Raw genomic sequence first — 17,730 nt, 5'->3', positions numbered from 1 at the left:
AACAGCACTTCCCACCCCTCTCCTGTCTCCGGGCTCTACACAGCTCTCAGCACGCAACCGTGTCTAGTCTATCTCCGCCCGTGGGAACGCAAGCTCCTTGAAAGCAGGGACGTGCCTTTTCTTTTTTTTAACTTAGAACAGCACCTGACACGTAATAGACACTCAATAAATATTAGCTGAATGAAAGAAACATGATTATTTCTAACAATTAAGTGGCCACAAGGCCAAGCTGCAGGCTCCACTTTTAATACTACTGCGAAGCGTTTCTCACACCCAAGCGCTTGGTCTGAGAAAGCCCTGCATGGAGTCCCAGTAGGAGGGAAAATAAGTCAGGGAGGCAACAACGGGCTTTGAGAGACAGATGTAGCCAGGCACCCAGGGAGGGACCTATCTGGAGTCAGTCAGACTGGTTCTACTGCGGAACTCTGCCGCTGGGCAACCTTAAGCACGTCCTCACCCTCCATAAATCACACAACCCACCTCACAGGCAGACAACGAGGATGAGGGAAAGGAGCACGTGGAAGCATCCGGTCAGGCACAGGGCATCACAGCCTCCAGGTAAAGTATTACCAAAGGCCAGGAGCAGGCTCAGATTATTCATACGGGAAGAGCTTTATTTAAAGACAAACTGTCACACACAAGTGTTTACTCTTAAAAAAATATGTGCAAATACACAAATGTTTGTCTACTTATATGTATGCATATTTTGGAATAAAGCACAAGTCTAAAAGACACACAGGGAAAATGAACCCGACTTACTAGAAAACTCTCGCCTGAATCCTGCCACAAACCCCACTCTGTAATGTGAACCCCTCTTGCCAGGACTTCAGACCAACAGTCCACTGATGACTAAGAAACGGAACCTTCCAGTGGAAGAAATGAACTGCAACCTCTTCTACGAGCCTCCTGAACACAGCAGGTCACCCATGGCTCCACCCACTGTCTCTATGCTGGTTAACAACAGGAAGCCACTAAGCCTCCTCTCTAAGTCACATCTCGGACAACCACCCCCAGAACAGGGTAGCATTACTTGTTGCATTCGATGGATAAGAAAACCAAGCCCCAGCTCCTCTAAAAAGCCAATCTTTTTTTAATTATTAAAGATGAGCACCTGAGCTCACATCTGTTGCCAATCTTATTTTTCTCCTCCTCCTCCCCAAAGCCCCCCAGTACATACTTGTATATTCTAGTTGTAGGTCCTTCTGGGTCTGCTGTGAGACGCTCACTCAACATGGCCTGATGAGCAGTGCCATGTCTGCGCCCAGGATCCGAACCAGCAAAACCCTGGGCCACAGAAGCGGAGCACATGAACTTAACCACTCGGCCACGGGGCCGGCCCCTAAAAAGCCCGTCTTGCTATTCAGCCCACACCGATTTCTTCCTAACCTGAACACTTACAGGACTGACTGACGGGCACGCACTTTGGTGCTAGATCTTACACCATCTCTGCAGCACGCCAAACGTCTTCCTTGTGTGGGAAGGACTGTTTCCTCTTTCTCACATATTCCCAAGAGAACTTGGCCCAGGGCTTTCTTAGCATAAGAAAGATGCTTAGAAACACCAATCTAAATTGAACATAGAATGAAATCGTAGTGACTTGTCTCATAAGCTCACAAGAAATTTAGGAACAGTGACAAACTTAGAATTCTCACTTTCTAAGTTTCAAGTTTAATTCACAACCTCCCAAAACAATACTAATTATTCACATCACTCATATTTTAATTTTGTTTGTAGGCAAAGCTCCATGAGGCATCCATCCCCAACAAGGAGAAAGAACTGACCCACTTCCATTTTACACCCGACAATGCCCCTGAAACACTTCTCCCACAGAACCTGTAACAGTTCATTGCTCTGATGTTGACAGGGCTGCTCCCCAAGACAACCGTATGGTCCTCAAAAGCAAGAACACCATCTAAGCCATCTTCTTTTTTCTTATCACCTGAGCCTTATCACCTAGCACTGTGAGACACACAACAGCACTAAATAACCATTGGAGATTGTTAGAGGCAGAGCAGGTTAAGGAAAGAATGTTAAGAAAAAGAGCATGAGATGGCAAGACTGCTAGCCAGTGTGCCCATCTACACCCCACTAAATGTTTTATAAGAACCACATTAATTACTAATAAGAGTGAGGATGAAGAAAAATGTATGTGAAACCCAAAACACCGATGGGGTTTGATTACACAGCAGTGAGTTCAGCTTCCATAATTAATCTATCATCCCACCTTCAAAGTACCTAGACGAATTCTGTCATTCTTAAAAACCATTATTCTTCCAAATAAACCTTTTTGAACTCTGCCTGGCACTTTCATTGGGAAAAACAAAAAGATCACTCAAATCCCACTCCTCTGCTTCCAAAAAAAAAAAGAGTAAGAGAAAAACCTAAATCTCATCCTAATATAGCCGACAAAGTAATTTTTTCCACTATGAGTAAACATTCTTAATTATACTGAAGCATCTCAAATTGAATGTGTGTTACTGAACTTTGAAATATGCATGAATTATGCTACAACCTGGCAGATGACTTCTAGATAAATGATCATTACTCAGGAATGGAGAAATATTTTCCTTGGTCAATTTTTTCAAGTAGCTACAAGCCACTAGTCAAAGTTTCAAGTTAATGAAAATTCTACCTTTGCCAAGTCTGTAGAATACCTAACCCCATTAATTCTTCCAACTTTCCCATGTGCAGATTGGCCTCAAGATTCGGAACCCTCTGTGCTGCCATGAGCGGCCTGGCTATTTCACATTCATTCTTGCCCCAAAGCCACAGAGCGAGGGGTGCTCCTGCCAGACACTTCGAAAGGGAGGCAGAACACTGAGGAAAGACCACGGCCTCTGGAGTCAGGCTTGGGTTCAAATCCTGACTCTACTACCCACCGACAGTACGACAATGGGCAAGCTACTCAGTCTCTCTGAACCTCTACTGCCACACTGGTAAAATAGGGATAATTCCACTGTTCTAGGGCATTATGGGAACTACATTTTATTACGTACACAGAGTGACCAGCACATAACAGGGAATCAATTGATGTTAGTTTCTCTTCCCACTTTTTTCAAAGCCACAGGATACTTATTCAACACCCTCTATTAGTCAGAGCAATAGCTCTGTGTCCTACTTTGGAGCCATTCTTAGGCATGCTGGCAGCCAGGTCACAGTTCATTAAAACACTGACACATGTTCCAGGTGACCTATGCCAGTTTTTTAAAAGAAAGAGTTCTTGATGAAAACACAAAACAGCTTTATAAGCAGTCACTCCTGTCCTACCTTTGATGCAAGAACAATTTTTTACAGTCTAACTACTTTCAAAAACCTCTTCTCTTTATTCCGGCTCCCACTGGTTTGTGGGAATTGTCACTGTCATTAGAGTAAATAACCAACACATTTATTCTGAAGAAACTACTCGCCAGAAGAATCGCTAGACGGACTCTTGGGACAGAAATCCTTGGCAGAATTCTAGATTTCCATTTAGTTTGCAAAACTGTGTGAATTCTAACAAAATGGTATCAATTTTTCTCCTATGAATACGAGCTTGTTTTAGAGAAAAAACTCTTGTCTGGATTTATTTTGCTCCTCTATTCTGGATTTATTTGGCTAAACATTTGCAGAAAGAGTAAACTCTTCTATTAGTTGCTATTTATATGGTTAAGTCACCACACAAGTGCTAAATAGCTCCTGAGGGAAAAAACCAGCTTGGGATTTAAGCCAGGTGAAAACTGTGCAAAAAACAGAGCTCAAGAGATTTGAGCCTAGCATTTTGTCTGGGTTTGAAGAATTCTGCTATTTCAGGATTTTTCGTTTCTCAAGAATGGTTCGTGACTGCTCCTATTTTGCAGTTTAGAAGAAATGTAAGAGTTCCCTTCCTATGTCCTGCTGGCACAGAAGAGAAGGGCACCAGCTAGCAGGCGCTATTTTTACACTGACAGCCAGAGCTATTCTGAGCGATTTTAGGACTATCCAATACTTACGCCAAGAGAAAACGTTAGCATGACATCAGCAAGCTAAAAAGTAAATTCTGGTTTTGGACACTTAAGAAGCACATTCTTTTTAACAACCCCCCAGTCTATCTTCTGGTCGTAAATAATAATACAATTCAAAAACATAAGCCATTGAACCATAATTAGAAAGTCTTACCTTTTGCGCATCTCCTGTAAAATACGCGATGGCCAGGGTGGGCAGAATCATGAACAGAGCATTGTAATAGAGCAGACCGTACTTTCCCAGCTCCTAGGATAGGACATAATTAGCTGTTTCATTTGGCTCTAGCAGATAGAAATACTCAACTTCATACAGAGTGTCACCCCCATTACACGCACACACACACACACCCCTCCCCTAGAAAATACACAGCAAATTAGTCAAGTCAGAAGTTTTGCAGACATTGATCACCTAAGCTTTCAAAACAAACAAAAAAGCAAACTTACAAGATTTTAAATTCATTTGAAATAAATTCTTTGAGTGCTTAAGATCAGAGAAATAAAAATGACATCAACTTGCTGCCTCAAAACAGCAAGTGGGGAAGACGTTTTTCCGAACACACACACACAGCTCTATAGACACACACCCCTGTGGCCCGTCCCTTTCCAGAATGGACTCAAGTCATCAGTCAGTCATGGGCTTTTCGGAACCATAACAGAGGCCATTTAGGAGAGACAGAAGGACAGATCCAGGCACACAGAGTCATACCTAGACCAACACAGACACAGAGCTTCCCAGTGAAGTATTTCTGACAACACGCAAGTGAGGCACAACGCAGATGAAGATTACGGTATCCACAACTCCCAAAACACAGGATGACTAGTTGCGCCCTCAGCTACTGGGGAGCAACGAAGGACCACACACGTCTTGAAACACAGGGAGCCTATGAGACCGCTGGGTCCACTCTGATTCTCACATGCCTGAGACACTCAGCAGGAAGCAGAGTCGCTGAAAAAGGAGGCCAGAGTTTGGGAGGAGGAGAGAGGAGAAGGCGCAGTGGACAGCGACACCTGACTAACTTCCGTGACTGAAAGATCACTGAAAGACGGGAAAAGTCAAACTGCTTCTCAAAAGCAGCTTCGAGAAACTAGAAACAAATACCCAACGAGAGAAAACTAGTTGATTAGGCTGTCACATAACTACATAATGAAACAGTATGCAACCACTAAAAACGTTTAATAACACCGACTGACAAGGAAATGTGTTCATGAAACAGCACTAAACAAAAAATAGGTTAGGAAACACGCATCATCCCCCTTGTTTAAAGTTTTCCACAGTTGAGTGTGTCCACGTGCACACACTGAAGGACATCCACCAGAACACTGCTTCTCACCTGACGGTAGGATTACAGACTTAGTTTTCTTCCTCTCGATTATCCATGTTTCTACTACTTCTACCATAAATCTGTTACTAGTGTGACTGCTTTGAAGTTAAAAATGTTTTAAATGCAACAGCTACGTTCAGTCTGAAATGCGGCACTAACTTTCTGCCCGATGACTCACGCTGAAGGGACGATGATTATGAGCAGTCCTGAAACTATGTATGCAATAAAACTCCGGCTTTACAAAATGCATCTCGGTATGGCCACACTGCCTCTTGGATAAACCAAATAACCGACGGCTTCCGGCCACCACAAGCATCAGTGAAAGTGTGCCTCATCCCTAGGGCAGCAAGAAAAAAGCCAGACCAGGACAAAACAGCCTTTAACAACAGGTGCCCAGTCAGCCAGAGACAAGGGTGTTATCCAGGAAGGAGAGGATGTCCACACACACACACACACACACACACACACCTGACAAACAGCAAAAACTTAAATGCCAAACTGTTGTTTTTCTTTTCACATTTTAACTTGTTTTGAGTACCTTTTTCCCTGCCTTCTTACACTGAGTACATGGATAAAACTTAGTTTAGGCATCGATACAAACCTGTGTTCCTGCACCGTGTTCTTCTATGGTGCTGCCCTCAACACCGTCTAATGGCCCCTGAATCGTTTTTGAGCCCTTCCATTGGACTTCTACAGTGCCCTGTTTATTTCTGACCTGTTGTTGGCTGACCTTTCAGACTACTGGAAGCCTCTGTGCCTCTAAACAGAATTCCAGCTTCCAGTGTGTTGCTCCCAATCCATAAACTATGAAAAGCAGATCAATATGCTCAAAAGTTCCTATACGAGTCAGTCTTAAGTTACTTCTGAGTGAGGAACTATGGAGCTCTCCCGGGAATAAAATACTCAGAAACTCTCTCTGCTTTCTTCCAGGTTCTAGGATGTACCCTAGAATGTGCTGTCCAACACAGCGGCCACTAGCCCTAGGCTGCTATTTCAACTTAATTACATTAAACTACTAATTCAGTTCCTCAGTTGTGCCAGTCACTTATCAAGTGCTCGACAGCCACATGGGGCTAGTGGCTGCTGTTAATGGCAGCAGAGACACAGAAAATTTCCATCATCAGAGAAACTTCTATTGGACAGCACTGTTTAGATAACCGAGGCTGCCTGACAAATGAAATGTTACTATTCATACCTATTTTCCAAAGCAGCAAATGGGCTGAAGGAAAAAACAGAGTAGAACTAAGCCTCTAACTGCTCCCTTTTCTCTATTTCAAAAAGATGAAATGTTTTAATAGTAGCTTCCGCTAAAATGCAATTATCTTAGAGAGCCAGCAAGGCAAATAAATGGAGAAAAAGACATGAAAGGCATATTTAAAGAAAATTTGTTGGAACCAGATCTACACTGACCCCAGCTCTTCAAGGATATTCAAAATAAAGATTCTCTGAGAATAAGGAAAGCTCCCGGGATGGCCATGCATGGTACGGTTCTTTCAGGAGAGGGCAAAGCCCCCACCGAGACGATACAAACTCGATACCAACACTACTGTTGAGTAGGGAGGGGATGATCTGAGCTCCAAGAAAGGCCCTGAGTTTCAGAAATACTGTACATACAACAGAGCACACCAAAAACCAAGCCAACAGGTCATCTGACTGAAAGGAAAACATGAGTAGGAAAATGAGATAAAGCCATGGTCAGTTACAAGACTTAAAGAAGAGATTAAAAACACACCAGCTGCTCAGGAAAAACTATGGTGCCATCTACGATAAATATCTCATGTGGGTCCTTATACAGGACACAGGATGAGAGAAAGAACAACTCCTTCTACAACGACCCGATGATATCAGAGCTGAGCGCCACAGAGCTTCTTGTGACAACGACATATGCTCACACCACAATGCAGCAAGAGCACTGTGGCTCAGGTACTCAAGCTTTCTGGTGGTCTGGCTTGATCTAAAACTAAAATTGAGCGTGTCTATATTCAAAGCATATAGCAAGCAAACAAAAGCTATCTGGAAAGCCTTTGTGAGCACACTGCAGGTTGAGGGAAAGTAGCTGGGTACACAGAGCTCATGCCTAAGAGATGGAGGCCGGGGAGCTGGCGTTGCCCCGAGAGAGACAGCGACCCCAGCGCTCCCTGCTTGTAGGACAAATATGCAGTCCATCTTGTTCTGTGCCCCTTCCAACACCCACTTCTCCTCAATCGGCTCGAGAGCTTCCAGTTATCTCTCTCTTGCCCAGGCCCCTCACCAAGTCCTGCAGAACACAGCCATGAACATTCATGACACTTTTCTCTCAAGAGCACTCGTTACTAACACCCCTATCTCACTCAAAGTCAACATTCACCCAATGCCTTCCAGAAAAGCCAACAGTTAAATCCAATTGCTAATTCATTAATTGAAAAATAAAGTTTCTTACATGAGCATCAAAGTACAGGCATTCTACCCTCAGAGATCCCATCTTTCCCATCCCTTCTAAGTATTTTTCTTTATTCCTCACTTTCCCCTGATGACTTGATATTACCATTCCTAACATCAGTAACCATGTCTTAAAGAAGCTTTAAATTGCTACCTACTTTTGAATCTAATTTTTGCTTTACGTATGCACCATTTGCTGCTGTCAGGACATCGTTTATCAGAATAAAAACATATCCTTCCAGATCAAATGCCAAGTCAGAGCTGCAAAACATAAGGAACACTTTAATAACAAGTTACATTTAATGGACATGCATTTAATTTTAGATAGGTCTGAACTATAATATTTGCAAGAACATATTGTTATCTAGGTAAGTGAACATCAGGCATTTTATCAGCTGCTGGTATTTCTTGATTCCTGGTTACAGTGTGCAATTTCATACTTAATAAGGGAGTATTCAGAAATGAGAGCACTAGCATTTAAACACAAAAATTAGCAATAACCAATCATGTCAGCTAATAGCACACTGCTCTAAATTCAGTCAGCAAACAACAAGCAGCAACCAAATTCACCATTACAATCCACCTGAAGCAGACAAAAGGCATCAGAGGTCAATTTCATAGACAAAGAAACTGAAAGACAAAGTTGTTAATGTGATTTTCCCAAGGGTCACATAACAGGTAGGACTATCTTGCAAAGGTGGTTGGGCCACTGGGTAGCATTTCTTTTTTTTTCTTTTCTTTTTTTTTTTTTTTTGAGGAAGATGAGCCCTGAGCTAACTGCTGCCAATCCTCCTCTTTTTACTGAGGAAGGCTGGCCCTGAGCTCACATCCGTGCCCATCTTCCTCTACTTTATGTGTGGGACGCCTACCACAGCATGGCTTGCCAAGTGGTGCCATGTCCACACCCGGGATCCGAACCGGCGAACTCCAGGTCGCCGAAGCGGAATGTGTGAATTTAACTGCTGTGCCACCGGGCTGGCCCCCTGGGTGGCATTTCTGAAGTGTGGATCGCGGTTAGTCCTAACCAAGATGAAGCTACAACAGTGTCGAAGCACACAGCATGAACTCAAATACTTAAATAATTGCATATGAGGTATAACTGGCAGGATTAGGGAAACTGAAGTTTTCTAGTATTTAGCGGAACACCAAGCACAATATAAGAACTTAGTAAGTTGAACAGAATAAATGAAAATCTCAGTAAAGTAAGCCCTCAGCATACTTTAGCACCCTAGCTAAAATAGCGGCCTCACAGTCTGTCATTTTACAAAGACACTACACATTTGTAGCTAAACTACCACATGGAACGAGGCTTCTGAGGCGCTTCAAGCCACTGCCATTTGAGGCAGAAACAGCCTAACTAACGCACACCTGCTCTTCCAAGCAGCCTGAGGTCCCTCTAACTTCAGACTCCCTTCCTCCCAGTCTCTTTCGGAAGCAAAAGGTTCTCATTGAGACAAGGCTGGTCCAGAGAGCATTCCTCCTCAGAAACTCTCTGCAGGCCAGTTAGCCCTGAGGAACTCCTGTTGTTTGCCCCAATTTTGCATCCCACCAGCTTCAAGGAAATGCTTCAAAGACAAGCAGGGCAGCTCTAAAAAGAAAGGGAGGGGCCTTGGGTAGAATTTTCCTCCAAGGAAGCAGTGCTGCCTAGACGGATTCAGTCAGCTACACGACAAAACTCTAGTAACCAACTGTTCTAGCCTCTGTTTTTAGGAACGAAATTTCACTTGGAGATTTAGGGTGGAAGAGGACTTGACTTATAATACTTTCCCCCCACCTACACCACAGGGATATGATGAATGAGCCAATCCAATAGCACACTGAACTCCCAGACGGAAAATACACGTCCCACAGAGTTTGTGGCATTAGCGAACCCACATACGCAGGCCCTGGGAAAAGCAAAACGTTGGAGAAGGCTTCTGGCCATCATTTTAACTTTCTCAGTCTTTGGGTATACATTTTCTCCACTCATTTTAAAACTAAAACATAAGAACAATGGAAAAAGCTTTAATAATTTAATAGAATATCTAAGTTATGGCTTTTGTGATATATCTTAAGTGAGGCCAAATAAAGCAATTCTATTATTTACTATTCCCCAAGGCAAATAATTCCTGGTCATTTGCCTTTTATGAGACACTATTTTCTTTACCAGCATGCAAAGTAAAAGAATGCCCCGAGAGCTATGAAAGTGCAGGCTCTGGAGGCAGGCACAGGTTCAAATTCCAGCTCTGCGGTGTGCTGGCTGTGTGACCTTGAGAAAGTCTTTGAACTTAGGTTTTAGTTTCCTCAACTATAAAATAGGAAAACTATACCCATATCTTTCAGAGTTGTTGTGAAGAATACATAAATATGTGTAAAATGCTGAACATATTGTATGGCACATGGTATGTGCCCAATAAGCAGAAGATGGTAAAATAAACGCTAAATTACATGAATTTAACTTTTAAAAACCCTAATAATCTCATTTTGCCTGGCTTGCTCTTAATACAACCAAAAAGATGTAGTTTTTTTTTTTTTTTTTTTTGGTGAGGAAGATTCGCCCTAACATCTGTTGCTAATCCTCCTCTTTTTTCACTTGAGGAAGATTGGCCCTGAGCTAACACCTGTGCCAATCTTCCTCTACTTTGTATGTGCAATGCCTCCAAAGCATGGCTGATGAGCAGAGTAGGTCCACACCCAGGATGCAAAACCATGAACCCAGGCCACCAAAGCAGAGCATGCAGAACTTTAACCACTCGGCCACTGGGCTGGCCCCCAAGATTTAGCTTTTTGAAGAGCCTTTGGATGCTTTTCAAGACATGGTTCTTATCCAGCCTATAAAAAATTCTCTTTATTCATAATTGGTCATTTATTATGAATAACTATTGATACTTTCTAATGTGCTCTCATAGGTTTTACACAGGCCCACATCTTACCTGGCAGCTACGAAAGCTCCAATAATCATCGCAAATACAGTCATCTTGATACCCCAAGAAAAAGTCTTCCTACAAAATAAAACAATTAATATATAAATGTGACTTGAGTTATTCACAGACTCACTTTAGAACACAAGCAAAAAACATATGATGTTTTCTTTAATAAACCTATAAACAATCATGTTTCCGAGGAATGGATAATGTTTAGAAGGAACTGGAAAAACGTTTCCAAGAGATTGGATGTTTAAAAGAACCCCTTTGAGCTGGAGACATGAACAGACATTTCTCCAAAGAAGATATACGGATGGCCAATAGGCACATGAAAAGATGCTCATCCTCGCTGATCATCAGGGAAATGCAAATCAAAACTACACTAAGATATCACCTTACACCCGTTAGAATGACAAAAATATCTAAAACTAATAGCAACAAATGTTGGAGAGGTTGCGGAGAAAAAGGAACCCTCATACACTGCTGGTGGGAATACAAACTGGTGCAGCCACTATGGAAAACAGTATGGAGATTCCTCAAAAAACTAAAAATAGAACTACCATACGATCCAGCCATCCCACTACTGGGTATTTATCCAAAGAGCCTGAAGTCAGCAATCCCAAAAGTCCTGTGCACCCCAATGTTTATTGCAGCACTGTTTACAATAGCCAAGACGTGGAAGCAACCTAAGTGTCCAGCAACAGACGAATGGATAAAGAAGATGTGGTACATATATACAATGGAATACTACTCAGCTGCAAAACAGAACAAAATCATTCCATTTGCAATAACATGGATGGACCTTGAGAGAATTATGTTAAGTGAAATAAGCCAGCGAGAGAAAGATAATCTGTGTATGACTCCACTCATATGAGGAATTTAAAATTATGGACTAAGAACAGTTTAGTGGATACCACGGGAAAGGTGGGGTGGGGGGTGGGCACAAAGGGTGAAGTGGTGCACCTACAACATGACTGACAAACATTAATGTACAATTGAAATTTCACAAGATTGTAACCTATCAATAACTCAATAAAAAAAAAAAGAACCCCTTTGATGAAGCAAAAACTTATTTTGTTATATAAATAAGCATACTCATTTTTTTCTTATTCTTCTCATTTGTGATTATTAATGCATTTGAACTTTTCAAATCAGAATTTCTTTAAGTAGAAAAGGGTCTCACATGTTCGTGATAAAAGCAGCCAAGACGTGAACACTATTGAAAACCTATGCTGGTGCTTCTGACCCGGCTGCACCCAGCGGCAGCAGTAGGTATACGAATTCTGGAAAGTACATCTTACATTCAGACAGGTTTCCTTCGTAACCTTCCCGATTACTGCTCCCATAAACTATCAATTCCTACAGCAAAGGAAGAAAGTTGCCTAAACGTCTCAAAAGATAAAGTAGAAACAAGACAAATAATTTTAATATCTCATGTATGCTGGGCAGCTTTTCAAGGTGACTAAAGTTGGTTAAAGACTGGATATATTAGAAATTTGGCTCACTTGAGTAAAACTCCTTCAGCAAACATTGTAAACAGGATGGAGAACCTTCTCAGAACTGTAAACATTGGCAAGCTGCAAAAAAAAGAGAAACAGGTAATTGGGTGAAACAAAGTTTAACATTTTATTTTTTTTAAACTAAGTTTCTCCAAACTAGTATTTTAAAATAATGCTAATCTCTTCCTTCCATTATGGAAATTCCATGCTGATTAAACTGTGATTAAATTAAACCTTTATTTCTCTCTACAAATAATTCTTATTTGAAAGCCTGATGGGGTTGCTTTTATAAAACTACTAGAGATGAGGACACCAAACTAACTATAAAATGGTAGAGATCACACATTTATTATCAAAGACTACTAAGAGCAACTTTTCAATTTTAGTCTGCGTGTCTGGTAAACACCCTGAACAGTAACCTTGCTAGTCTTTAAGAGAATAAGACGTCTTTCTCCTTTCTTTCCTAGACTCACCTCCCTTTCCAACCCTCAACCCTCCAAACCACATCTCTGATAATCTCCCCCAAGAAACATCCCTTGGTTGTCCTTTTGTGGAAGTAATTTTGTCTTCCTCTAAAGTTTCAGAGCATTTTGCTTGCACTAATCCAACAGACAGCCTCTTGCCATACAGTCATTTGTGAATAAATCTCATCTCACTCCAAAGTGCCTTATACTGGCAATCAGAGATAGGGTGTGAACAGATGGATGGATGACAAAGTATGAAAAAGAGCGAACTCCAGACAAGCAGCACTTCGCAGCAGGCCTGCATTTCCTTCCGACCGGGTAATGAGATGGAAAAGGATGCCCCCACCCATGATAAATCTGACCTCCAGGACACCCTCCCCAGAGATTCACCGTGGCCATTCACTCAGGTTTCTGGGTTCTGAAGAAAGAGGAAATGAAAATCTCTCTGCCTCTGATCCTTAGAGAGCTCCTCCTTCTGTTTTACAATCATCCAATATAGCAGGGGCTTAGCTCATATGCAAGGGGTGAAGCCATGGGTTTCTGTTAAGTAGTTTCCCTATGCGTATAATTTTAATATCACAGACACCCAATATATACTCCACTCTTTAAGTGGAGAAGTCAAGAACTGGGAGGTTAGAGGATAACAAGACAGTGCTGTCACGGGGTAGAGAACTACTGCCTCTTTCTAAAAGCGACTATGCCGCCTCTGCAGTTATCCGGCCCGGGGAAAGTATTAATCATACTTGAATTAGGGTTCCATCTAATATTATTTTAACTACCTCAAGGTAAAAGAAAAACCAGCAAACTTCTCATATCCATCCTCTTATTTGGCTTGAGGAATTTGCCTAAAATATAATATTTATGAAGTGTGCCAAAGAATTGAAATCCCAAAAGCCAAGCATACATCCTCCACTATTGCAGGTCTGGAAAAATAATGAAAATCTCCCATCACAGATTTTATAACATTTTAAGACTTCCATCATCAAAGTGAGTGAAAAAACCCCAAAACAAACAAAAACTCCTCTTTCTCTTCAAACTTAAAGAACTTAAACAAAAGCCTTTGGTGTGATCTTCATTATTTAATAACAGAAACTTTCTAGTCCTTTCATTTTTTTCCAGAATCAATAACAATGTGTTAAATATTTAACATTCAATTACAATTTTAGGAATACATTATATTAACCTCACTAGTAAAATAAAGTTATCCATACTTCAGTTTCTTTGTGCTGAACAGTCCCGTGATTTGGTTCCCAAAATATAGTAGAGGTAGTGGAAACGTCTAGAAAATTTAAAAAGGGATAACAAAACTCAATAATAAAGATAGCTAAAACAAGGTCCTGTCAAACAGAAACAGTTTTGTTTATATGATCAAATTCTTCCCACTTAAAACATAAGGTTAGTTCTCATACACAATTGTGGTCCCCATGAAGCACCCACACAACATTATTCCTGGATAAACAGCACTACTACAGTAGAACGAGAGAGGAAAGAATGGACAGGGGGAAAAGAAACAGAAATATGAGTATGATCCAACCATAGGGCACAGAAGCATCCTTTGCTTTAAAACATGACAACGCATTAGCCCACTAGCAAAAGGAAAGGCATTTCATCCTCACGCAGAGACAAGCAGAAGCAGACAGAAGAAGAAGATAAACCCCCAGAACAGTGAATGAATGCAGCCTACACCAGCCAAATTAGACGGATGCAGAAGATGCAAAACCGTCGTACTCCCAACAAGTGTTCATTAATTAAAACAGAACACAAGATTTGTAGGGGCTTTTTTCCTTAACTTTAAAGAGATTGTGAGACTTTTTTTTAAATACACGTTACTACTTTTACTCTTCACCCTCATTATACCCACTCTGGATTGGGCGATTTCAAGGCTGCAATTTTTAAATATGCAAAAAAATATATATAGTGACTTCTTTTCAGAAAATAAAGTATTACTTTAATTTTTTTTACCTTTCGAGGTACATTTCTATCAAGGTCAGGAAACTTGACCACTCTGAGCGCCTTTCCCACCCAGAGGACTGCCACTGTGGCCACCATCTGTAAACAGAGCACACAGATGCACTGTTCTACACAGAAAGACACACACACAAGTTCTAACGACACAAACCACGTAATGCTGAAGATTCCAACTAACCTGGCCAAGTCCAACACACAGGGAGGAGGGAAACCTACAGAAACGGGAGAGAGAAAAAAAAAACAGAGGGTCAGAAAAACCCCAACGCAGCTCTGTGAATTCAATCTGCACATCGACAACCTTAAAGCGCATTCTGATACAAAACACACTATCTGCCCCTTATCCAAACGGAAACGGGGGAGAAAAGTCCCCGCCGGGGCCAGGCAACCCGGCTGATTTTGCAGCCTCGGGCGCCCACTTGTCTCATCCGGTGCGATCCCGCGGCTGCAGCTGGCTGCCTGCAACGGATCTTTCAAGAAGTGAAGGCAAAGGTTGCTCTAACGGTTTCCCCCCTCTAATCGGGGTCCCAGTGACAGCGGCGGACCCCTCCCACGGGGGCTGCGGCACTCGCCGGCCCCGGAGACCAGCCCCGGCCCTGGGTGCGGAGCCGGAGGCGCCCGCCCCTCCCCACCCCGCCCGGCGCGCACGGGGCTCAGCGCGCCCCGCACCCGCGCCCCGCCGCCCAGGGCCCGCTCCGCGCGCACGCCCCGCGCCCGCCCGCGCCCCCGGCCCCGCCGCCAACTCCGTCCCGCCCCAGCTCCGCGGCCGAAGTCCGGGCGCCCGCCCCGCCGGCGCCCGCGCCCGCCGCCCGCGCCCGCCGCCGCCGCCGCGGCCTACCTGTAGCTGGTGAGCACGCTCTTGTTGACCACGACGATGAGGAAGGAGCTCACGCCGTAGAAGGCGGCGGCCAGCAGCTTCAGCAGCACGGTCAGCGGCTCGGCCGGCGCCATGCCCAGCGCCTCCTCATGTCGGCGCGCGGAGGGCCGCGCGGGGGCTTCTCCTTTCACCCGGGCATGCTGACGTCTGTGGACTTCCGCCATGGCTGCGGCGGCGGCGGCGGCGGCGAGGGGCGGCGGGCCGGCGGGGGGCGCGGGCGGCGGCGGCGCTGCGGGGGACGCGCGGGGCCGCTGCACGGGGCCGACTGCGCGCTGGCCGCCCGAACCCGCACGGCCGCCGCCGGTCCCCGCCCGTCCCCGCCCCGGAGTCGGAGCGCCGGGGTTCACGCCCCGGGGACTTTGCTCGGGCGGGGTGCACCGCGGGGTCAGGGGGCGGGGCGGCGCCCGCCCGGCCGGGCCGGGGGCGAGGGCGGCAGCCGGGCGGCGCGCCCCCCGGTGCGGGGCGGAGCGGGCAGGCCGCGGGGCAGCGGCCGGGGAGGGCGCGCTCGGGGCGGCGGAGCGCGGCGCGGAGGCACGGCGCCGCAGAGCGCCTGCGCACGGGCCGCGCGGGGTCCCCGGCGGCCGCCGGGCTGCGGGGCTGGGGGCTGGAAGCCGTATTCTCCAGACAACTGCCGCAAGCGCAGGACAGACCCCCGAGCGCGCGGTGACAGGTGGCAGGCTGAGCAGATAAGACGGTGTGTGCGTTAAGACTCATTTTGAGCGCTCTTTTGGTCTCTCTTGCAGAGGGGCAAAGCCCTTCAAAAGTATCAGATGTGGGTCAAAAGTAAACACTCAACGAACATTTCATTCTGCGATGCCTCAGGCTCCTTACACTTTCTGAACCCAGGAACGCCAAGCAATACTTTCTTTGCAGATCAAGGGAGAATTTTTTAAGAAAAATGTTGACATATCCTAAAAAGTAGAAAGATGATCAAGCAGCTTGGGGATTGGTGAAAGAGCAAGGTGTTGGGAGCTAAGTTCCAATTCTAGGATTCCTAGAAAGGCCCCCTCACCAGCTATGCGCTCTTGGCCATTTAGTTGACCTCTCTGGGCCTGTATTTCCTCATCTCTATGAGTGTAAAGCTACCACAGAGCTAGTTTTCGGTAAACAGTAGCCGTTATTATGTAACAGAAATGAATCATTACTATCACCTTAAGCAAAGAAATGACATCTAATTTTAATGTCAGGAAAGAAAAAGAACTTTGAATTATTTCTGTAAATATTTTGTCCACATCCCCTTTACTTCTTTTTTTCCGTACTTTTAAATTGTGGTAAAATATGCATAATATAAAATGTACCATTTTAACACCTTTTGAGCACTCAATTCAGTGGCATTAAGTACATTCACATTGTTGTGCAACTCTCACCACTACCCATCTCCCGAGCTTTTTCATCGTCTCAAACTGAAATTATAACCACTAAACAGTAACTCCCTGTTCCTCCCTCCCGCCCCCCATCCTCTAGTAGCCTCCATTCTAGTCTCTGTGAATTTGACTATTCTCGATTCCTCATATAAGTAGAATCATATAATGTTTATCCTTTTGTGTCTGACCTTTATTTCATTTAGCCTGATGTTTTCAAGGTTCATCCATGCGTAGCATGTGTCCGAATTTCCTTCCTTTTCAAGGCTGGATAATATTCCATTATATCTATATCTTTTGATCAGTGTCTTTTGACTTATTCTGGGAACACCTGTGCTCTTCGAATGTTCCTTGGGAAAAACTGGCCCACAGGATGAAATTCGTAATGTGGCCCGCAGGGCTTTGGGTGACGTGGCTCCCGCCCCCGTCTCAGAGGCACTGCTCGCATGTCCATCCGTAAGCTGCAGCTCAAGCTGACTATGCCCTCTCCTGAAGGACACTGTGGTTCCTGTGTCTTTCCTTCTGTCTTTGCTCCCATTATTCCCTCCATCTAGGATGTTTTCTCTTGCTCCCCTCCCGAAAGAACTCTCACATTTCCTTCAGTATTTAGGCAAAACACTCCCGCCTCCCTGGGCACCTGCCTTCAACCTACCTCTCCCTGCCCTCCACAGAACTGACATCTCTCCTTTGTGCCCCTCCCACCCCATCTTTGTGCATCCCCTTTATAGAGGCTCTGGAATTACATGTTTATGTGTCGTCTGTTCCAGTGGACAGTGAGCTCCCTGAGGACCGGGAGAGGCAGGGACACCCAGCACAGTTTAGATATTTTTGCTGAATGAGTCAATGAACAGTACACCTTTTTAACAATGAAGAAAATGGCCTAATTTCTTCCTTAAGTGCTAGCAGTGGAAGAAAAATAACTAGAAAACTATATTTCAGAA

The 17,730-nt window shown here is 44.3% G+C and overlaps 1 protein-coding gene across 1 annotated transcript in view; it reads right to left on the bottom strand.

Annotated features, from left to right (window-relative positions):
• Positions 1-15,830, bottom strand: part of SLC35D1 (solute carrier family 35 member D1) — a 53,129-nt gene extending 37,299 nt beyond the window's left edge. The window contains exons 1-8 of the mRNA XM_070268881.1: positions 15,390-15,830; positions 14,733-14,766; positions 14,549-14,635; positions 13,798-13,865; positions 12,129-12,200; positions 10,633-10,701; positions 7,879-7,981; positions 4,135-4,227 (exon numbers count right to left, since the gene is read on the bottom strand). Of these exons, the coding sequence (XP_070124982.1) occupies positions 4,135-4,227; positions 7,879-7,981; positions 10,633-10,701; positions 12,129-12,200; positions 13,798-13,865; positions 14,549-14,635; positions 14,733-14,766; positions 15,390-15,592 (729 nt within the window). The 5' untranslated portion in view covers positions 15,593-15,830. The remainder of the gene's footprint in view (positions 1-4,134; positions 4,228-7,878; positions 7,982-10,632; positions 10,702-12,128; positions 12,201-13,797; positions 13,866-14,548; positions 14,636-14,732; positions 14,767-15,389) is intronic.
• Between the last annotated feature and the right edge of the window lie 1,900 nt (positions 15,831-17,730).

Source organism: Equus caballus, chromosome 5 (genome assembly GCF_041296265.1).
Source record: "Equus caballus isolate H_3958 breed thoroughbred chromosome 5, TB-T2T, whole genome shotgun sequence".
In the NCBI taxonomy this organism is placed as follows: Eukaryota; Metazoa; Chordata; class Mammalia; order Perissodactyla; family Equidae; genus Equus; species Equus caballus.
Note: the sequence above shows the minus strand (reverse complement) of the source record. Positions and strands in the feature narration are given on the sequence as shown.